At 42.9% G+C, this 22,836-nt stretch overlaps 1 protein-coding gene and 1 long non-coding RNA gene across 4 annotated transcripts; one reads left to right on the forward strand and one right to left on the reverse strand.

The window, feature by feature from the left end:
- Positions 1-18: 18 nt before the first annotated feature.
- Positions 19-15,336, reverse strand: ZNF286A (zinc finger protein 286A). Of its 3 annotated transcripts, none has more exons than XM_044939233.2 (7): positions 15,204-15,336; positions 14,714-14,924; positions 13,473-13,561; positions 9,774-9,888; positions 8,639-8,731; positions 3,093-4,348; positions 19-749 (listed from the first exon to the last, which is right to left on the reverse strand). In XM_044939233.2, the coding sequence occupies exons 2-6, from the start codon at positions 14,748-14,750 to the stop codon at positions 3,117-3,119; spliced, it is 1,566 nt and encodes a 521-aa protein (XP_044795168.1). In that variant the 5' UTR covers positions 14,751-14,924; positions 15,204-15,336; the 3' UTR covers positions 19-749; positions 3,093-3,116. The 3 variants fall into 3 exon arrangements, with proteins under 3 accessions (XP_044795168.1, XP_044795167.1, XP_025136301.2); XM_044939232.2 differs by having other exon boundaries at positions 19-2,208; XM_025280516.3 differs by having other exon boundaries at positions 19-4,348.
- Positions 15,337-15,437: 101 nt separating this feature from the next.
- Positions 15,438-21,529, forward strand: LOC102395425. The gene is made up of 3 exons (XR_329432.4): positions 15,438-15,704; positions 16,844-17,081; positions 21,282-21,529. It is a non-coding gene; the product is annotated as an uncharacterized LOC102395425 (long non-coding RNA).
- The last annotated feature ends 1,307 nt before the right edge of the window (positions 21,530-22,836 follow it).

Below are 22,836 nucleotides of genomic sequence, written 5' to 3' on the forward strand. Positions count from 1 at the left end.
AGTTTCTGACAACAAACATACAAACAATATCTTTATTGACAGTGGGCCAATAAGAACAATCAAATTTAGTTTACAGATTATCAAAAACATTTGAAAAGCAGGACACTAAAACCTCCAAGATTCCCATGGGAGTACAAACACGCAGTCAGATTAAACTCTTAAGCATAAAAGGAACAAATACTGATATGAAAAGGGCCAGAGCTCTTAGTAAAACTATCTTAGAGTAAGTCCCTTGACGCTAAACTGCAGTTAGAAGACATACGGGACAGCTCCTGGTTATGTGATACTTAGAAGGAAAAAAGACAGATTCCACGCAAGAGCAGACAGTTGTGAAGCCCTTCTCTACCATGTGCTGGGAGCAGGGTGGTCACCTCCAGATCAATAAACAAAGGGAAAACACACTAAGTAATTCTGATTGATGCTCAGCCACTTGTTAATAGACAGAATGTTTGTGTCCCCCTTCCCCGCCCCCTCCAATTCACGATGAAACCTAATCCCCAAAGTGCTGGTATTTGGAAGTGGGACCTTTGGGAGGTGATGAGGTCACAAGGGCAGTCCTCACAAACAGAACTCATGAAACATACTCACAAACATGTCCTCATAAAGGACGCCCCAGAGAGCTCCCCAGCCCTTCCATCATGGAAGGACACAGCAAACAGATGGCCATCTGTGGACCAGGAAGGGGCTTCATCAGACATCCTACCAGGGTCTTGATCCTGGACTTTCCAGTCTCCAGAACTGTGAGACAGCTGTTTATAAACAAATCACTTAGTGACATTACAGCCGACTAAACTGACTCACCACTTCATTAAAATATGTTGTCAATCCTTCCTTGAATAGCACAGGTTTGAACTTCACAGGTCCACTTACATGCATGTTTTTAATAAATACAACCTGCCCTCTGTATTTTGTTTTGCATCAGCAGATTCAACCAACCGTGGATGCAAATTTTCATCCATGGTTGGTTGAATCTGAGAATGCAAAAGCCTCAGAAACGGAGGGCCAACTGTACATTATTTTCTGTAAGGAACTTGAGCATTCGTGGATTTTAGTTTATGTGGGGGCTCCTGGAAACTCATGAGAGAAAAGAGTAATTGTGTGCCAGATTCTCTACCTGCAGTCTTATCCTCACAACAGCCTTGAGAGAGGGATGACCTGTTCCCATTTTACAGATAAGACTGGGGCTCAGAAAGAAGTACCTTTTTAAAGTCACATAATTAATTGCCAAGTGGAGGTGACAGAATTCAAGCCCACTAATCTTGTGTTAGCCAAGTATTGGCCACCAGATGATGAACGAACTTCTCAAACACCTGGAATGTTGAGAAACAGCAAGTGTTTTAGGCTTTCTGGGACATGAAATCTCTGCCTTAACTACTTAACTCCACTATTTTAGTACAAAATCAGCTACACATGACATGTAAATAATGAGTGAGGCCCAGTTCCAATTAAACACTATTTACAGAACAAGGTGGTGGGTCCGGGCAAGTTTGTCAACTCCTGCTTCAGGTTGTTAATCCGGGTATCAAGTGATGAGGGCTGAGCTCCTTTTTATTTTGTCCTATGTCAGCCATTCTCCTAGTTTCATCTCTCAAGAGTTCCACCTCTTTAAATGATTAAAAAAAAAAAAGCCTCTCCTTAGTCCTTTACACTCTATTTCCTATTGTTTTGGTTTCCACTATTGCTGGCTTTAGACCTGACCTTGATCTCTATTACCCCACTTTAAACTCTTCCTCTCCTTTTCCTCAATGATAGAACTAAGGTATACAGAGGGAATGATGAGAACTGTAAGGAGTAATGGGGATAACGTGGAGGGGAAAAGCGTGGGCTGGCTGTTGAGTGTTCATCAAGGACAGGATTTAGGAGAAGAGAGAGGAAATCTGCAAATGTTTCTTCTTTCTTTTCTATAATCTTATCCCAGTCTCTGTAACAATTAAAAAAAAGTCTGTAACAAGACATTTGTGTGGTGTCCTGCTAAATATTTATTTGAACTCTTGCTTTTGTGTTTCCATCCCACTACAAGGTCTTTGGTCACCCATGTAACTTATGTCAAGATCAGTGTGGCTCTTTGCCTTTTCTACCTTCTCCAGGGCTCTGGGATATGACAAAGACCAATACACAGAACGACGACAAAAAAATGTGCATAACATGAGGTCTGAGGATACTTCTTGTGCCTCGGAGCTGCTCCAGGTCTTCTTCTTGCCTGGGGCTCTAAATGGAACAGCACACTGAATCAGTCAACTTTCTAGACTCTCCATATCCCAGGGGCTTTTTCTCAAAGTGACAAAACTTACTTTACACACAGCAGAATGAGGTAAAGGGGTGAAATCTCCCTAATTCTGTATTACAGAAAACCAAGGATTCATTCAATGTCAAAGATAAGGAAAGAGGGACCTGAAAAAAAAAAACTACAGTTAAGGTTCCAACTCTTTCTCTATCTCAAGGTCACTTCCAAGAAGTGTGAAGTGAGGATGTACCCAGCAGAGGGGTAATAACCATCTAAGTGTCAGCCTAATCTATGTGGGCATAACTCAGACCCCATTTGTTCATCAACTGAGACAGCAGCCTTTGGGGCTGGGAGGGAAGCCAGAGTGTATTTCAACTCTAATATTTAAATTTTTATAGTTAATGTAAAAGAAACGACATTTTCCAGATAGCTGGGTGTCCACTTTGGATTTGAAAATAAACAGCTCTGTGTCTTCCCGATAATTGAGGATATGAACCCTCAGCCTCACCTACAAGATAAGGACATTCTTACACAGTGAGATGGAGTAACAGGCTTTGGCATGACAAAGAGGGGGAACTGGACTTCACAATGACTGTATTGCTATCCACTGCCAAGGACTTTCTAAATTTCTACAAAAGAGCATTATGGGTAGTGGGATGGTGGTTTAGGGATCAACTTTTAAGATTTCTGGCTGGAAGCATTCAGAATGATCAAATCAACGGATAGAAGAAACATTCTGTTTACGGCTCAAAACTACTGTGTTATGTGAGTAGAATTAGATGCACACAGAACTGTTTCTCAGGTAGCATTTTTTGGGTCTTCCTCCTAAACCACTCAGGTATTTAACACAGCAATAACACCAACTTACATTCCTTTGCACTCAAGTCATTTTTCAGGGCTGCTCTTCCATGTGAATCCTTTGATGTCTGATGAGGGATGAACTGCACTTAAAGCTCTTCCCACACTCATTACACCTGTAGGGTTTCTCCCCAGTATGAGTTCTCTGGTGTTGAATAAGGGCTGACGAATGAATGAAGGCTTTGCTACACTCGTTACATTTGTATGGTTTCTTGCCAATATGAATTCTTTGATGTTTAGCGAAATTGGAGCTCCGGCTGAAGGTTTTCCCACACTCGTGACACTCGTAGGGTTTCTCTCCTGTGTGAATCCTTTGATGCTGGACAAGATGTGTGCTCTGACTGAAGGTCTTTCCACATTCGCTGCACTCATAGGGTTTTTCTCCAGTGTGAACCCTCTGATGTTTGGTAAGCGACGAGCAGTGGCTAAAGGCTTTCCCACACTCCTGGCATTTGTAAGGTTTCTCTCCAGTGTGAGTTCTTTGATGTTTAATGAGTGCTGAGGAATGAATGAAGGCTTTATCACACTCGTTACATTCATAGGGCTTCACCCCCGTGTGGATCAGCTGGTGCTGCACAAGGTGGGTGCTTCGATTAAAGCCTTTCCCACACTCGCCGCACTCATACGGTCTCTCTCCAATGTGAATCCTCTGATGAATGGCAAGGGATGCACTTTCGGTGAAGGCTTTTTTGCACTCACTGCACTCGAAGAGAATTCTTGTGTGAGTTCTCTGATGTTTGGTTAAATTAGCCCTGTGGCTGAAAGATTTCCCACAGTCTGCACAGCTGTAGGGCTTCTCCCCTGTATGGACCCTCTGGTGTCGAATAAGCACCGAGTGATAAGTGAAGAGTTCACCACAGTCATTGCATTTATGAGGTTTCTTTTCTTTATAGGTCCTCTGCTTTTTCATTAAGGTAGATTTCTGTTTCAGTCTTTTTTCGAGGGTGTGGAAAGCATAGGGTCCTTTGGGAACTCTGTCTTGAGTGAGAAGGACTGACTTCTGGCCTAGGGTTTTCCAGTAAACGTCGTGCTCAGGGGCTCTCTCTTCTGGGAGTGAATTCATGTGGGTGAACATTCCTCTCCAGTGTCTCTCCTGACTTCCCTGCTGATTCTCCAACCAGTCTTTACAGTCAAGAGTTGTTTCTGTGCTAGAGTCACAGACACTGTCCCTTGTCAGCCTGTCTATGACTGCAACCTGGCATGATTCTTCTTTGGAAAAATCTTGCACTGAAGTTGAATCCTTGCTTCTGGGACTAGTCTCCGAGTCTGAAAGAAATTGGAAATGTAAATTTCCTTCGTCTTCTGAGTTTTGACAAAATGGCAGTTCTGTAATGGGTCAGAGTTAATGAAGGTGAAAGGCACAGCTTCAATGAGGAAGTGGATTTGACTCTTGGAAGATGATTTGCAAAGAGAAGCAAATGGAGGGGAATGAAAGTACAGAGTTATGCAGATAAATCAGTACACAATCTGACCCAGGAGGCAGAATAGGGCAAAAGATGACCAGAAAGACAAGAGGAGGGATGGAGAGGAAGTGCTATATTGCTGGATGAGCAGGAAACGAGTATCCCAGATCAGGACAGGGGAGGAACAGCCTCTAACAGAACATCAAGTGCTGTCTATCAGAAACAGCCAGGCAGTCACCACCTTGGTGCAGGCACAGTGATGACTTCTAAGTTTCCAGTCACCCAGCCTTACTCAATCCTACTATGCACTCCATTTTCAGTTTAAAATCTCCCCTAAGAATGCATTTATAATGTCTCTATTCAAAAATCTATGACCTCCCTAAGATATAATGGCAAATATATTAAATTATACCTGCACAAGGCTAAACATTACAACACTAATTGAGGTAGCAAAACTGGTAACATCTCAAATACTCCACTATAGAGAACTGATTAAATCATGGTGTATACACACAATGGAGTATGTGCAACTTAAAAAAATAGATTGATCACTACATAATTGCTAGGAGGTGATCTTCAGGATACATTAAATAGACTTAAAAAACCCCAGCTCAGGATGGGGAACACATGTACACTCATGGCGGATTCAAGTCAATGTATGGCAAAACCAATACAATATTGTGAAGTGAAATAAATAAATAAAAACAAAACAAAACAAAAAAACCCCCAGCAAACTAGAAAGGAGTGTGTTTGGTTTGCTACTTTGAGAGATATAGATACTATCGACATATTTGGTTACATTTTCCAAAATCAAGGACAGATACATGAAATACTAGTAAATAAGATTACCTACAGAGAGAGCAACAGAATACAAGAGAACAGGGACAGTAGCCAACCTCTCTGAATATATCTACTATACATCTATTAGAATTTTTATGTTAAATATGAAATTATAAAGCCAAAATAATTTATAAAGAGTATAGTTCCAAAGAATAAATAAATAGTTCAGTGAAATCCATTTGACCAGATAAATTCTTGGTTGCCTAAAAAAAGGTCTGGTAGGAAAAAAAAAAGTCTGGTAGCTTGATAGGTGGACTTCCCAGGTGGCTCAGTGGTGAAGAATCTGTCTGAAATGAAAGAGACAGGGGTTCAATCCCTGGCTTGGGAAGATCTCCTGGAGGAGTAAATGGCAACCCACTCCAGTATTCTTACCTGGGAAAGCCCATGGACAGAGAAGCCTGGTGGGTTAATGGGGTCGCAAAAGAGATATGATTTAGCAACTAAACAATAACAAACAACAAAAAATGAAACAGAAGAGCAATTTCAGAAACAAAATCAAGTATATAAAGGAATTAAGGACAATACAAAGGTGGAATTTCAGTCAGTGAACTAAAGATAATTAGTTTTTAAAGCAAATGGTCCTGTGACTTATTAAACATTCAGAAGACAAGTTAGATCTGTCTCATTCCACACAGCCAGATGAACTTGGTTCATTTATCTACTCATCTATCTGTTCATTCAACGATTATCTATTGGATATGCTAGGCTCCGGGGAAAAACAAACAGTACCTATGTACACAAGGGGAGAAAAAAATTTAGTCTGACATCCATGAATACATATAAAAAATGCACCTTAGTAAGAAATAAAAGGCAAATGATGCTGTGAAAGATTATAAGGGGAATCCAGGGGGATGGGGGTGGAGTCCTCCCTGAGAAGGTAAATCACTGAGCTGAAATCCAAGTGGGGCTGGGGTCCAGGTGAGTGTTGCAGGTAACAGGTACAGATGCAGAGGTGAGCCTTCCAGGTAGAGGAAATGATATGTACAGAAGCCCCAAGGTGAGAGGCAGCACTTAGGAAGAGCACAGCAGTTGACAGCATGGACTCTGAAATAAGAATGCATGAATTTAAAACCAGCTCTGCCACTTCCAGCCATGTGACCTGGCCCAAGTTATTTAACTTTTCTACTTTAGCTTCCTTATCTGTAAGCTGGGGCAAAAACAGTACCTGCTTCATGAAGAATAAAAACAACACCTACCTCAAGGAGCATTAAATGAGGATATTTATAAAACACTGAGGACCCTGATACAGCATAGGTGCTACATAAGTTGTTTGTAAAATATAAATTGATATAAGGCTAGTATGGGCAGTGATTTCAAAGTGTGGTCTGCGGACCTCTGGGAGTCTCTAGGTTCAAAACTTTTCAAAATAATACTTGGATCTTATTGGCCTTTTTCATTGTCTTGACATTTGCATTTATGTTGCAAAAGTAATGGTGGTGAAACTGCCCACAACTTAGGCACAAATCAGGACAAAACACCAGATGTACTAGTAGCTGTTACATTTTCCCCGGCTGCATACTCTCAGTTAAGGGATGGGGGAGCCAGTTTCACCTAAAAATATCTATGGAAACAACAGGAAACATTATTAATTTAATAAATTAATTTTAATCTATTAAACTTTGACTACACGCCTTTTTAACATTCTAGATGATGAAATAGGAAATATTCATAATGCAAGTCCACTTATATCAAAATATGGTGCTTGTCTTGAGGAAAACCATCCATTGTGCAATCAGTCATTTTTTCCTTTTTAAATAGACTAGCACTTTTACTTGAAAGAATGACTGACAAACTATGTTATCTATGTTGGGTATCTGGCAGATATTCTCTCAAAACTGAAAAAAAGATGAGCCTACTATTTCAAAGAAAACAACTGACAGTATTTGAAAAAATGTGAGCTTTTAGGCAGAAATTAGAATTCTGGAAAACTTTTAACTCCCACTGACAGCTTGATAGTTTCCTAATACTTAAAGGCTTTTCTGATAGGGTCAGTGGTGATACTGAAAATTGTGCTTTTAAAATATTGCATAATGTGTCAGTATTTGGAAGATCTAACTAACTCAGTAAACAAAATTTTCCAAAAGATCAATAGATTTTAAGAGTATGAAAAGTTCATGAATATGGTTTCAGATGCACCTTGCACCTAACCTTTAGGAAACTAATGCTTACCCACTTTTGGTGTATAATCAAGAGAAAAGCCAAAATTATCTCAAAAGGCTATAAAATACTCCTATGTCTTCTAACTAAATATTGGCGTGAGGCAATATTCTTTGCACAAGCCAACCAAAACAATGCATCACATCAAGCTGCATTCAGAAGCAGATGTAATTATAAAGCTGTCCTCTATTAGCCATATACAAAAAGACCTGCAAAAATGTAAAACAATGCCATTCTTGTCAATAAATTTTTGTTGTAGAGAAATAATTTTTATTTAAATTGTGTTATTTGTGTTAACATGTAATGGGTTTATAATTGTTATTTCTAAATTAATCATATGATAGTTTAAAATCTTTCTCACTTTTAATTTCTAATATGGTAACTACTGGTAGATATAACCCACATAAACAAAAGCTTGCTAGGATTCTCAACAATTTGGGGAGTTAAATAGGTTCAATGACGCTAAAACCATTAAGAGTTGCTAAGATAAGGTACAAAATCAGAGGGAAAGTAGGTATGAAGCAGGGCTGGATATTATGAGTAAGGGACAGATTTTACAAGCGTCTATAGGCCTCTAGGATTTTGGCTGTCATCCAAAGAGCAACGGGAAGCCATGGACAAGCCCTAAGCAAAAGGGTGACGCCATCAGACTTGCATTTTGAAAACATCATTTACTGTCACATGAAGAATGGAGTTTACAGGGGTAAGGGTGGAGTCAGGGAGATGGCCTCAGATGAAAGGGAGACAGAGAGATGTTAATGATGAGGAAATACTTAGAAGTGATCAGATAAACACAAGGACGAACTGGATAAAGGCGAAGGGGTTATGTAAAGATTGTTCAGATTTCTGATGTACAATTTGATAAGCAGCGAGTGTCATTAATATAATTATTGGAAGAGGATCCTGTTAGGGGGATGGAGAATTTGGGCACATACCAGGCATTCAGTTTTCGACATGTTGTACTGTAGCATCTCTGACATAAACAAGTAGAGACAGCATGCGGGATCTTAGTACTTTGACTAGTGATTGGACCCACGGCTCCTGCATTGTAAGCAAGGAGTCTTAACTACTGGACCACTAGATGCTAAAGAAGTCCTGACTTCTTTAGCATCCCATGGGATTGTTCTTTCTGGAGACCCCCATCTATCTGACTCACCTGAGCAGCTGCTTTTGGGGGCTTTTCTCTCAAGCAGCAGTGGTTCTTTTCCATTCTCCAAACTGTGGTTCTCAGGTTTGGAAACCGGAAGCCCTGCTCATTAGAAAAATTAAAAAAAAAAAAGGAACTTAGCTCTTGGTGATGGGTATAAAGCTGTGTCCCAGAGCACAGTCCCAACCCTTGGATCCACAAAGACAAGACACCATAGGAAGTTCTGGAATAAGGGAGGTGGAAGCCTATAAACGAAGCTTAAAACATGCGCAGCAGGAGTCTGGGCACAGTAAGGAGTCACACACATTTGAAAAGACAAACATTTAGCCTGTAAAAAATGGAAAAAAAAAAAAAAAAAAGAATTTCTCACTTGTTTATTACAGGAGTCCCCAGGGAGACACTGCTCATCAGTCCTCAGCTCAGGCAAACAGCTGGGTGAAGTGGGACCCCAGCAGCAGCACCATGAGCCTGGGGTTCTATGACTAGTTGTTTCTGATGTTTTCCTTTCTTTTTTCTTCAGTTACTAGAACCCACTTTATTGAATTTATTACATGAGATTTGGGAGGAGCTAAGATAGTTCCTTCCACTACTCATATGAACAATATATGTACATGTATGTGTGTGCATGCACACACTTGCACACAAACACACCACACAGAGGTGGACATAGGATCCAAACTGGCCAGAGTGTTCTCTATTTCCCTGGCTTGAGTACTGTCTCATGATGGACACATGAGCCTATCTGCGGAAACTCCCAGGACAGAAGCCCTCTTTCTTTCCTCAGCTCTATAACTGGAAGAACAACGTAACACTAGAGAGGCCAAAGGCCATCTCTGCCCACAGGGAGATTCGGGCAAACCTATGGCACGTCATTAAAAAATAAGCAGGTATTATCCTGACACCGTACCTGATTCCCTTTCAAGCTAGTCTGAATTCAGTTTCTGTCACCTGAATCCAAAGACTCCTAATAAAAGAAAACAAGCCCAGACATTTCACCAACACCCTAGGGCATAAACAGATTCTCTCTGGGCCCAAAGGGACCAACACTTTACATATTTCTGGCTTTGTTAAGCTACTTCACTGCCAATAAAACAGTGAGGTCCCCATAAGCAGGTCAGGAGTCACAATAAGAGTCTGTCCTTACAGAGTGAGACCAGGTTCCTGTAGTTCTCCAGCATCACGTCCCTCTGGGTGGGATCCAGCCTCCCCCACTCCTCTGGGGTAAAGTCCATGGCCACATCCTTGAAGGTCACTGATGCCTAAGACACAAAACATACTTCTGTTCACCATCCGTCTCTCCGCAGTCTCCCTATCACCTCTCAGTTTCTGCTGGTCCTGGAGTTAAGTGCATAGATGTATTCAACAGGGGGAATGACTGCAGTAAGAGACAAGCATTCTCACATGTTCTGGACTTTCCATGTAAAGTCGCTGGGTAACAATTATGTGCCAGGCACACTGTCCAAGATCCAACATGAGAATCAAAGGAAGACCATGGTTTCTGCACTGAGAGACTATCATTTTTTCTGGGGAATAAAGAGTTAAAACAGGAACCAATGAATCAATAAAACAGTTTGGCAAAGTAAATGAAATACAGGCAGAGACAAAAAGCACATCTGTATAATTCTCCTTGTGAGTCCTCAATAAAAAATTTGAAAGATAATTTACACAGAACTTGTGACTGGACAAGCTCAGTGAAGCACGGAATCAATTCAAAGCAAAAAGCATTAAACTAGAAAATGACATCAGCAGATTAAGAAAGGGTACAGATATAAAATGTAAATGTTCATATATAAACACCTTAGGACTTAGTTTATCTAACACACAAAATACAAAAACTCATTGGAAAAAGACACATACCAGTACTGAACGTTTCTCTTTAAGTGATAGAGAATGGGAATAATATTCTAGGTTGTTGAAATAAATATACCAAATGCTATAACTTGATAGAAAACAACTTCTATTTAAATATCCATAAAGCATTTGCAAAAGTAACAAAGTAAATGTTAATAAATTCCAAAATAGAAATGAAAAAGCAATAACTGATGGTAATTGAAAAAATTAATTATAAAATATTAAAATTTCAAAACAATAATAAAAGGCAAAAATCAATGTCATAAGGCTAAAAGTGTCAGAAGAAACACTTCCATTTCATTTAAAAAATTAGTGTAATTAAGTGAACAGAGCATACAAGTCAATTAGAGACAGAATTAGGGGAAACAGAAGGAATTACAGGATAAAAGCAGAAATTAAGGGGAAGAAAATCAAGAAAAATAAGGGACTGGGAAACATGAATAAGAGCAGTACGTTATAGTACTATAACAACATCAACTTCCTGATTCTGGAAAAACAAAGTAATAAATGAAGTGAAATGTTAAATCCTGGAGAATCTGAATGGAGTACATATATGAGGAATCTTTCTACCACTTGCTACATAAGTCTCCAATTATTTCAAATAAAGTTTCCCAAAATGGAACTAATCTTAGAGACTTAAAAAAATATAGGAATCATCCTTAGAAAATGTAAAAATCATTAATAAGCTACTAAGTAAACAAGATACTATGAGAAAAAATGACTTTGATCCTCCAATCTGCCTATCTATAGCTAAACTGACAGTGGAAATTAACTTCCAAACCATTAAAAAAAAAAAAAAATCAGAAAAACAAACAAACAAAAAATCAGAAAAACAAAATGCAAACTACTGCACAAAAGGCAGAAAAAATATAGGAGGAGAAAGCACAGTAAACAGAATTACAAAAATCACACAGCAACAAAAATGTGAAACACACAAGTAATTATATTAATACGAATAAATTCATTTCCCTTATAAAAAGGTTTCTTAAAACAGACACATCCTCTTTACAGAAAAAGAGATCCAGACAAAACCCCCAAAGTTGGGGACTGGGTGGGTGGGTGGAGAAACGGAAGGAAACACAGTATACTACATGTCTGAATACAGTAGTTCAAGTTCAACGAAAACATATGGAAAAATATACACCAAACTGTTATCCTCAGTAGGGAGAGGTAGCAAACAACTTGGTGAGGTTAGTACGCATAATATACTTTTATATTAGTATATTATAATATACATGTCTGTGCCTTTCACCTGGTTACTGTGAGCAAAATTTTAAAACATTAAAAAAAGATTCACAGCCCAGGCAAATTCTAATAAGACAGACAGTTGCAATGTTAGCATCAAACAAAATCTAATGCAATACAAAAAGGACACACAGAGAATTTTCAAAATTTCCATAAAAGGTTTAATCCATCCTGAAGCTGTAACAACTCTTGAAATTAGTCTCTTGTTGAAATGTATTAAGCATTCACCCTTCTTCTGGTGCTTATACCCTGACTGTCCTCTGGCTGCCATGCCTGGCCACATTTAGTCCATGCAGTTCAGGCAGTACTAGCTCACCTCTAACCCACAGGTGGGATACAGGTTTACATGTGTGTGGTCAGGTCTATACTCTGATCATCACACTCAGATTTGGTCAATAATGGTCCAAGGAAGGGTATAATACCCATTAGAGTTAACTTTCAGTACTTCTGGAATCTGGAACTACCAGAAGGGAAGATGTTCTTTTCCTCTGATTTTCAACATGGGAAGATGTAAGCCTAAATTTGTTAGGGGCCAGCTTGCACTAGAAGAAAAGACTGAGTGCAAAACACACAGAGAGAAAAGAAAAGGTGACTGAAATGGAGAAAACAGGTTCTAATGTTACTGTCGGAACTTAATTGTAGCCAGACCTGGCTTTTCCCTTATAATTGTCAATAAACTTGCTTAGGCCAGTTTGAATTTTCATTAGCTGCAACTTAAAAAGCTTCTTGAGTGATAAAATCTTCAATATTCATATAAGACATTTAAGAAACCAATGGACGCCACCAGTACACAAGGATCCTGAGAAATCACTTTGCTAAACGGGAGGAATGTGCCAGGCCCACTTTTCACACTCTGGATTAAAGCAGTCAAGAGACAGGCTAGTGGAGGAATCTTTGGGTTGTGGTATGACACACATCAGGGAGAACTCTTTTCTCCTACCCAAGTTTAATAAAAATTAAAAATTTTTGGACATGCAAAGAAAGCTGAAAGACTATCATACCAATCACCCATATATTACAACTATCACTTATATCCAACAATTCTAATATATATATATTTGGCCACACCACAGGGCATGAGGGATCTTAGTTCACTGGCCAGGGACTGAACTTCAGCCTCCTGCAGTGGAAGTCGAGTCTTAACCACTGGACTGTCATTGAAGTCCCAAATTAACAATTCTTAATATCAGCCCTTGGGGAAGGGAGAGACTGGAAAGTGAGCTGCAACTTGATAACACTTCACCTCTAAAATACCTGAGCATTCATCATCTTGGAGGGCTGATTAGAATCCTTCTATAGGCTTCCTCTTCCGGTATTTCTTTGAACTATCTGAGTAATTATGTTCATAATTCACTCCAGCACTTAAGGTGCTCTCTTAAATTCCTACTTAACAGTCATGTGTATGCTGTTCCCCCTATTGAAACATACATTTTAAGAAGAGTACACCACACTATCTTTTAAAATCATTTCCAAATACCAGGTACAGAAATTAGCCGCTACGTTAAAGAAGGGCAAAGCTCCTTCCATGCCTGCTGAGTGATAAAACTAGATGCACAAGATACTGTGAAGAAGTAGAAAATATTTCCCACCGAATCCACTAGTCACTCGAGCCATCTCTTAGAATCAGAACTCAGCTCTCCAGATGGGCTCTAGCGGGACACAGAAACTCCACTTCAAACAGAAGAGAGCGTGTCCACGATCTGAGAGATAAGGTGAATTTCAATAATCAGCAGAGACTTCCACTCACCTGCGATCTGGCCGTGAGGCGCAAAGCTGCCACTTCTCTCTCTTCTGTGCAGTTTTCTTGAGAAAAGGGAGAATCTTGGGGAGGCAGAGCTAAATGCAAGAAAGCAGTCATGATAGGACCCAAATATATCTCGTGACGCAGATCTGCAAGTTTAAAACTCCTGCCACTGTACTACTGGCGCTCCTTACAGACACTGCTACTGAAGGCATCCCAATCTGGAAATAACTTAGGAACGCTGCTCTTCGGGGCTTCAATTCATTCATCTGCTGTTACCCTAACAGATCCTGGAAGACGGCACCCTCTGAGCCTGGAAATTCAAGTCCCCGCTGCACCGTCCCCCCACCACCAGGCTTAATCAACATTAAATTAATATGGGAAAAACAGGCTCAACAGCTCTGAAAGAAATCACCCTGCAACCTTAGTCCAAAGATAGACTGCTGGATCCCACCTCCAAATAATTATTAGTACTTGAGCCTGGGGTAGAACCTAGAAATCCAACAAGCAGGGGTGGGGGAGGAGCGTGGATTTGATGTAGGTCACAGAGGAAACTTCAAGAAAGCCTTGATCTAGGAGAACTGGAACCCAGTCACTGACTCCTATGCCTCGTGTCTCCTGTGTAAGACAAAGGATCTGCTCTACCGAAATCAAAGAGTTTTTGTGCAAAGTGGAAAAACAGGTGTGGAAAATGCATGCGTGCTCAGTCGTGTCCACTCTCTGCGACTCCATGGACTGTAGCCCGCCAGGCTCCTCTGTCTATGGGATTTCTCAGACAAGAATACTGAAGTGGGTTGCCATTTCCTTCCCCAAGGGATCTTCAAGACTCAGGGATCGAGCCTTTCTTTCCTGTGTCTCCTGCATTAGCAGGCGGGTTCTTTACCATTGAGCCAACTGGGAAGATGTGGAAGATACTTTTGCCAACCAAAAAGCTAAACCGTCGGACCCACTGATGAGGCTAGGATGGTACAGTCACCCAGGAGAAGAAGGTGTGAGACAAAGTGAGAGGCTATGCCCAAGCTTCAGCAGCAATTAATAACATTTCGCTCACATTTTGAGGGAGGCTTTGGAGGGTCTGCTGTGCACCCAGCTGGAGTGGGAAGAGGGGGGATCCCACAGCAAGCTCTCCACTCTCACTCGAAGAGCCCGTCCGTCCCCAGACAAAGGAGCCGGACAACACTGACTCCCGTTCATCAGGAAGGATTCGGCCCGGCCCCCAGCACAAGTTCAACACCAGCCCCTCTCACCTCTCTTCCCGGGCGTTTCGGCCACATCAGTCTCCATGGTCACCGCCTCCTTCAGGCCGCGAAGGCTCTGGTCTCCCCCCAGCGCAGCCCGCTCGGGGCGGAGGGGCGGGAAGCCCCGAGGCCTCGTGGTCCTCCTTCCCGCCGCCCCTCGGGGGGCTCCTCCAAAAGGCTTCGCTCCGTCCCGAGCCGGCTCGGCCCTCGAAGCTGGCACCTGGAAAGCCGGGACAAGCATCCCTGAAGCTGGGCGCTAGCGCCTGGCGCTGCCGCTGGGGGACCGCGCGGCCGGAGCACCAGCTCCCGGGCAGCCGCCGAGGGGCCGCCGCGCAGACCAAGCCCCCCACCCTCCCGCCCGTCCCGCGCCCCCGGGCCTCGTTCCTGCCCTCGACGCCCCTTCCTCCAGCGCGCACTCCAGCCTGGATTGGTGCAGACAGCTGCCCTGGGGGTACCGCAGAGGCCGAGTGAGAGAACCGACACCTGAGCGACAACTCACCTCCCACCACGGCCTCACAAAGGCTACGAACTTCTCGGGCCAGCGGGGCCGCGCATGCGCAAGAGCAGGGGGTTAGGCGGGCGGGCCTCGTTCGGCCCCGGAACTACGATTCCCAGAAGGCCCCGGGCGCGGCCAGACTCCCGCTCCTTAGCAGGTGGGAGCGCGCCTGGCGCGGTTGGGGGAATCCTAGGAGCCGCGGGCTGCCTCCCTCTCGCGAGAGTAGCGGGCGCTTAGCTCGTGCGGGATCCCGCGGACACGCAATAGAGCAAACGGTAGAACCCAGATATTCCAAGTCCCGCACTCTGTCTGCACGTGGCGCTGCTGAGGCGTCCCACCTAAGACACTCCAGTGTAAGATGTTCAGAGTACTTGGCTTTCCCCACATTCGTCTCCTTTCTCCCGAACTCGTCCTTTGCCGTCAGTGTGAAAGGTGTATTTGCAGACCGATGTGCATGCGTTCGTAGACTACTTGTAATACTGAAAATTCACACATGTGAAATGGGTGAGTTGAAAAGATTCAACCAGTTTCAACTGGCTCAACAGATTTGAGCAATGGGTTCTCTGCAAGCATATAAATTAAATTTATCAAAGGAGGTGTTCCCTCAAGGGAGCACGGTTAGTCTCTGTTAATGGACTTCCCTGATAGCTCAGTTGGTAAAGAATCTGCCTGCCATGCGGGAGACCTGGGTTCCATCCCTGGCTTGGGATGATCTCCTGGAGAAGGGAAAGGCTACCCACTCTAGTATTCTGGCCTAGGTTGGACGCAACTTTCACTTTCTGTTATTGGACAAACCTACCCACTTCAAACTAATTTTTGTCTACACTGTCCCTCTTCTTCTCAGTGAATAATATCACTGCTCACAAATCATTTGCAAAAGCCAGAACCTGAATATCCTCAACTCTCACTGTTTATTCATCACCAAGTCCTATTCATTGTATTCTTTAAATCATTCTCCAGTTTGTTCATGTTTCTCTTTTCCCTTCAGTATTACCTTAGTGTAATAGTGGAGTGGGTATTCATTCCCTTCTCCAGGGGATCTTCCTGAGCCAGGGATCGAACCTGGGTCTCCTGCCTTGCAGGTGGTTTCTTTAATGTCTAAGCCACCGGGGAAGCCCCATTACCTTAGTTCTAGACACCGACGTTTCTCTGGTGTTAAGGTACCAGCCTCCTAGCTGATTTCTGTAAGTCAAGTTTTGCTTTCCCACCAGTCTGTTAGCCACATGTTCTGGCCAGTGATCATTCTAAAGTTAAGAATAAAATGTTACCTTCCTGCTTAAAACCCTTAAATGGTTTTCAAAAACTTTTGGGGAAAAGATTTTTAGTTCCTACCATCAGGCACCCCCTGGGATTTCCCTGACAGTCCAGTGGTTAAGACTCCTCACCTCCATTGCAGTGAGCGCAGATTTAGTCCCTGGTAGGGGGAGTAAGATCCTGCAATCCACAAGACATGGCAAAAAGAAGAAGAAGGTACTCCTTATCCAGTTCCCATTTTCCAAAGTGGTTCCCATGATCTGAGCCTCATGGTATTCACACCTATGTGTTATCTGCTCTACTACCTTGAGTGTGAGTAGGACTTGTGACTTACTTTTAACCTATAAAATGCAACAAAGGTGACACAATTCTAATGCTTGTTTTGCTAGGAGAATCCTCCTTGCTGGCATTGGTGAAACAAGTGTGATATTGGGGAAATCTGCAAGACAAGAAACTGTCAGCCCAGAAAGACAGATGAGGACTAACCCCTGCCAACAACCCCCAGATGCTTGAAAGTGGATCAACCCTAGTAGAGTCTTCACATGAGAAACCAGTCTTGGCTGACACCTTGACAGCCCGCTACAAGGACCCAGCTAAGCTGTGCCTGGACCTTCATCCACAGATACTGTGAGATAACAAATGTGTGCCATTTTCAGCCACTAAGTATGTAGTAATATTGTTAGAGAGAAAGTGGTAACTAACAGCATCCTAATGTAAATGGCTAGGTCCTTGTCCCAAACCCAACCTGGGTGCCTCTGGAAGGATGGAGGTTGTTGAATTAAGAAATGAATGAAAAATGGATTGGAGACCCTCTGGGAGACAGATGGCTACAGTCTGCCCTAGGGTGTGTGTGGCGCGTGTCTAGATGGGGATGGAATGGTAGCAGTGATGAAAAGCTCCAGATGCCATGAGGGGACTCAGGGATGTGCTCTGGGAGTGGGGGTGCTTTCTGATGTCTTGTGTGCTCCTTTCTGCTCTCTCTGACATCACTCTGGGGAAATCTTTGTCCACTCATCATAGCACAGGGTAACCTTACAGCTGGGCTGGGAGAGAAGTGGTTACTAACAGATACAAGCAGCTCCACCTCCAAGGGTTTTATTCACCTTTGTCCCACCCTGATCCACATGAACACCCAAATACGTACACGCATGCAGGAACATACATGCAGTCAGCCAGATGATTACTGCAAAACAGGTGAAAATAGATTTATTATTATATAAGATCACCTGGTAGGAAGAGGGTGATAAACGGGGAGTGGTCTTGACCATATTTTAACACCATGGATTCTCTGCTTTGAAAATAACTCAAATTCCTCTGACTTCCCTGATGGCTCAGCTAGTAAAGAACCCACGTACTAGCACAGGAGATGCAAGACACACAAATTCGATTCCTGAGTGGAGAAGATCCCTTGGAGAAGGAACTGGCAACCCATTCCAGTATTCTTGCTTGGGAAATCCCATGGACAGAGGAGCCTGACAGGCTACAGTCCATGGGGTGGCGGAGAGTTGGATACAACTAGCAACTAAACGGAGAAGGCAATGGCAACCCACTCCAGTACTCTTGCCTGGAAAATCCCATGGATGGAGGAGCCTGGTAGGCTGCAGTCCATGGGGTTGCTAAGAGTCGGACACGACTGAGCGACTTCACTTTCACTTTTCACTTTCATGCATTGGAGAAGGAAATGGCAACCCACTCCAGTGTTATTGCCTGGAGAATCCCAGGGACGGGGGAGCCTGGTGGGCTGCCGTCTATGGGGTTACACAGAGTCGGACACGACTGAAGTGACTTAGCAGCAGCAGCAGCAGCAGCAGCAGCAGCAGCAGCAACTAAACAACAGCTCTTGGGTCAACCAATGGTCACATCCTCTTGTTGACTTCCTCCAACAATAAATAACAAAGAAGAACTTCTGACAACCTCCAGAGACTAAACATGGATCACTTACAAGACAAAAAAATAGAATGATTTGTTTTGTTCAATGAGTGCTAAAACCCCAGTGTCAAAAGCAGTGCCTGGGACTTCTCTGATGGTCCAGGGGTTAAGACTCCATCTGCTGATGTAGGGGACAGTGGTTTGATCCCTGATCTGGGAAGATCCCACATGCCTGCGGAACAGGTGCTACAGCTACTGAAGCCTGTGCTCTGGAGCCTGTGCTGCACGATAGAAGCCACTCCAATGAGGTGCCCACACACCGCAACTACAGAGTGGCTTCCTCTCATCACAACTAGAGAAAAGCCTGTGGGCAACAATGAAGACCCAGCACAGCCAAAATTAAATTAAAAAAAATTAAAAAAAACCCAGTTCCTGGCATTTTGTGGTCCCTCAATGAATACTTGACTGAGTAAATCTGACTTGTCAGCAGCACTGACAACAAAAAGGAAAGGATCTCTTTAAATTGTAGAAGATAAAGCTTTCAATCTAGGGTTTTACATGTTACTTTCACGTAAGTGCGGGTGCTATTTAAATCTTCTGTTTTAGGGCATCGTCACCCTGTTTATAGTAGGTCTTGGTGTAGTTTTGTGGGCCGTGGTTTCAATGGCAATTTAATCTTCAGAGCCTTTGTGGTACTATTTTGGTCAGCTTGGTTGATCTGGTGCTGCTGGAGCTCTACCTGGTCCCTGCCGATGCTGCCTGAGTGGGTGGAAAGGGAATGCAACTGGATGGGTAGGGGATCGTCGGCCCGTGAGGAAGAAGAACTTCCTGGGGAGAGTGCTTTGTGTGGTGGCCCCTCCCTGCCAGTACCAGTAGCACCCAACCATCTGGTGTCTCTAGGGGTGTTTGTGTGTGTGTGTGTTTGGGGCGGGGGCAGTGGGGACTCCCAGGACCGTCTGGGACAGAGTGTACTTCCTGGACCTCTGCTAGTGCCACCTGGAGCCTGGTTTCTCTCTGTGGGTTAGTGGAGTCTCAGGTTTGCGGGGGACAAAGAGGGTTCTCAAGTAGGATCCCTCTTGTCAGTGCCACTTCACCCTGACTTCAGCTCTAGGTGGGGGAGAGGAGACTCAAATCCAAGGGGTAAAGCAGCTTTCTGTCTGGGTGATGTGGCAGTCGCTGGCTGAAGTGCCGTGATGAGGCCGCAGCATGGTCTGCTGTGAGTTCCCACCGGAGGTCTGAGCTGAGTGTAGGGCGTGTGTGTGCTGGGAGTCACCATGCTTGTTATTTCTGCCTGAGGCAGGTGGGGAGTCACTGGATAAGAATGGATTTTCTTGTTCCCGAATTTAAAGCTCAGAATCTTGCAAAGCTGTGAGAAGCATTCTGTGTGTGAGTGGCCCTGGCCAAGAGGTCACTCCTTCCAGCTGACGTTAGGAACAAAAGCCTTTGCCTAATATGAGCTGTTCATGAGTGAATGAACAAACACAGTTTAGTTATTTACTTTGCATTCACGAGACTTAGGTTCTCAGCCAAGAGTGGTTTTGCCCCCAGAGGGGACAGTTGCTAGTGTCTGGAGACATTTTCTCTGTCACCACTTGGGGAGAGGGTGTCACTGGTTTCCAGAAGGTGCTGGTTTCCATGGGTGCTGCTGAGCCTCCCATAGTGTGCACAAAACAGCCCCCCACCCCCCCAGAATGGCAACAGTGCAAGGCTGAGAAACCCTCAGGTTGGTGACATGCCATGGCAGCACATGACCACCAGGTGGCAGTCATGCCTGCTGCCAAGATGTTAGATCACAGGCGCTCGCCAGCTCCAGGTGCATTCTCCTGTGGCTCAGTTGTGTCTGACTCTTTGCAACCCCATGGACTGTATAGCCCACCAGTCTTCTCTGTCCATGGAGTTCTCCAGGTAAGAATACTGGAGTGTGTTGCCATGCCCACCTCCAGAGGATCTTAAAGTACAATATAAGGGTTCCTCTGTTCGCCTGCAAGTCTTACACTTAAAGAAATGAGTTTGGGACTTCCCTGGTGGTCCAGTGGTTAAGAATCCAGCTGCCAGCGTGGGGGACACAGGTTCTATCCCTGGTCTGGGAAGATCTCAGCCGCAGGGCAACTAAACCCATGCTCTGCAACAAGAGAAGCCACTGCACTGAGAAGCCCACACACCACCATTAGAGACTAGCCCTTGCTCACCACAACTAGAGAAAGCCTGTGCACAGCAACGAAGATAAAAATAAAATAGCACAGCCAAAAATAAAAAAGAATTGAGTTTGAATCTGTGTGTCTATTCAAAATCTTTCCTCATGTATGTGTGCATGTGTATGTATACATGTGTATGTACACACACGTCACCAGTATTGTACTGTTTCTTTGTTTTACAACTCACTTGTTTTTCTCAACATTATGCTCTGGATAACTTTACAAGTCCTCTTGAGCTACCATGTGCTTTAAATGGATGCATAGTGTCTGATGTACTATAATTTATTTATATATATTATATGTATATATAATATATTAATTATGATATATAACTATATGATCAATATATTAATTATGATATACAAATATGATTGATACATTAATTATGATATATAAATATATGATTGATATATTATGATATATACATATATGATTAATACAATATATATAAATTATATTATAAATACTATATTTATATATATTCTTATTGATGGGCACTTGAGTTCTTACCAGTTTTTTTTTTTCCTTTTTTCCAAATGCAAGCAATCCTGTGATCATCCTGCTATTGCTACAGGATAGGTTTCCAGAAATGTGATGAGTCAGAGTACATGAAAGGTGGAATCTTGATGACTCAGAAGCACTGATTTGTGCTCCAAAGTGCAGGAGAGGATCCATTTCCCCATATTCTCACCTATATTGGTATCCATTAGTATCTAATATGTATATTGAATACTGTCTTTTTTTTTTTTTTTTTACTTTTTAGCTGTGCTGTGTGACATGTGGCCTCTTAGTTCCATGACCTGGAATGGAACCCGAGCCTGCTGCATTGGAAGTGCAGAATCTTAACCACTGGACTGCCACGGAAGTCCTCAATATTTGATTATCTTTAATTCATATTTTATTGTATTATTCTTAATGAAGTTGGATGTTTTTTTCATATCTTAAAATATTTTCTAATGTTTATCAGTACATTTCCCAATTTTATATTCAATTTAGAAAAATCAATTTGAAGTAGCTCTTTATATGTTTTGCTTATTATTGTTTTCTGAATTTTGATTTTGAGTAAGGGGTGATCAGTTCAGTTCAGTCGCTCAGTTATGTCCAACTCTTTGAGACCCCATGAACTGCAGCATGCCAGGCCTCCCTGTCCATCACCAACTCCTGGAGTTTACCCAAACTCATGTCCATTGAGTCGGTGATGCTATCCAACCATCTCATCCTCTGTCATCCCCTTCTCCTCCTGCCCTCAGTCTTTCACAACATCAGGATTTTTTCAGATGAGTCAGCTCTTCACATCAGGTGGCCAGAGTACTGGAGTTTCAACTTCAACATCAGTCCTTCCAATGAACACCCAGGACTGATCTCCACGACGGACTGGTTGGATCTCCTTGCAGTCCAAGGGACTCTCAAGAGTCTTCTCCAACACCACAGTCCAAAAGCATCAATTCTGCTCTCAGCTTTCTTTGTAATCCAACTCTCACGTCCGTACGTGACTGCTGGAAAAACCATAACCTTGACTAGATGGACCTTTGTTGACAAAATGATGTCTCAGCTTTTGAATATGCTATCTAGGTTGGTCATAACTTTCCTTCCAAGTAGTAAGTGTCTTTTAATTTCATGGCTGCAGTCACCATCTGGAGTGATTTTGGAGTCTCCCCAGAATAAAGTCAGCCACTGTTTCTACTGTTTACCCATCTGATTGCCATATTTGCCATGAACTGATGGGACCGGATGCCATGATCTTAGTTTTCTGAATGTTGAGCTTTAAGAAATGGTATGGACCTAACAGAAGCAGAAAATATTAAGAAGAGGTGGCAAGAATACACAGAAGAACTATACAAAAAAGATCTTCATGACCCAGATAATCATGATGGTGTGATCACTCACCTAGAGCCAGACATCCTGGAATGTGAAGTCAAGTGGGCCTTAGAAAGTATCACTACGAACAAAGCTAGTGGAGGTGATGGAATTCCAGTTGAGCTCTTTCAAATCCTAAAAGATTATGCTGGGAAAGTGCTGCACTCAATATGTCAGCAAATTTGGAAAACTCAGCAGTGGCCACAGGACTGGAAAAGGTCAGTTTTCATTCCAATCCCAAAGAAAGGCAATGCCAAAAAATGCTCAAACTACCGCACAATTGCACTCATCTCACATGCTAGTAAAGTAATGCTCAAAATTCTCCAAGCCAGGCTTCAGCAATATGTGAACCATGAACTTCCTGATGTTCAAGCTGGTTTTAGGAAAGGCAGAGGAACCAAAGATCCAATTGCCGACATTTGCTGGATCATAGAAAAAGCAAGATAGTTCCAGAAAAACAT

This window comes from Bubalus bubalis, chromosome 3 (genome assembly GCF_019923935.1).
Source record: "Bubalus bubalis isolate 160015118507 breed Murrah chromosome 3, NDDB_SH_1, whole genome shotgun sequence".
NCBI lineage: Eukaryota > Metazoa > Chordata > Mammalia > Artiodactyla > Bovidae > Bubalus > Bubalus bubalis.

What these genes read in the sequence shown, in the direction of transcription:
- ZNF286A (XM_044939233.2), bottom strand. Translation starts at nt 14,750, where the DNA reads ATGGAGACTGATGTGGCCGAAACGCCCGGGAAGAGAG. An exon ending in CGAAACGCCCGGGAAGAGAG is followed by an intron (nt 13,562 to 14,713) that starts GTGAGAGGGGCT and finishes TCTTGCATTTAG; the next exon opens with CTCTGCCTCCCCAAGATTCT. An exon ending in GCCTCACGGCCAGATCGCAG is followed by an intron (nt 9,889 to 13,472) that starts GTGAGTGGAAGT and finishes TTTGTGTCTTAG; the next exon opens with GCATCAGTGACCTTCAAGGA.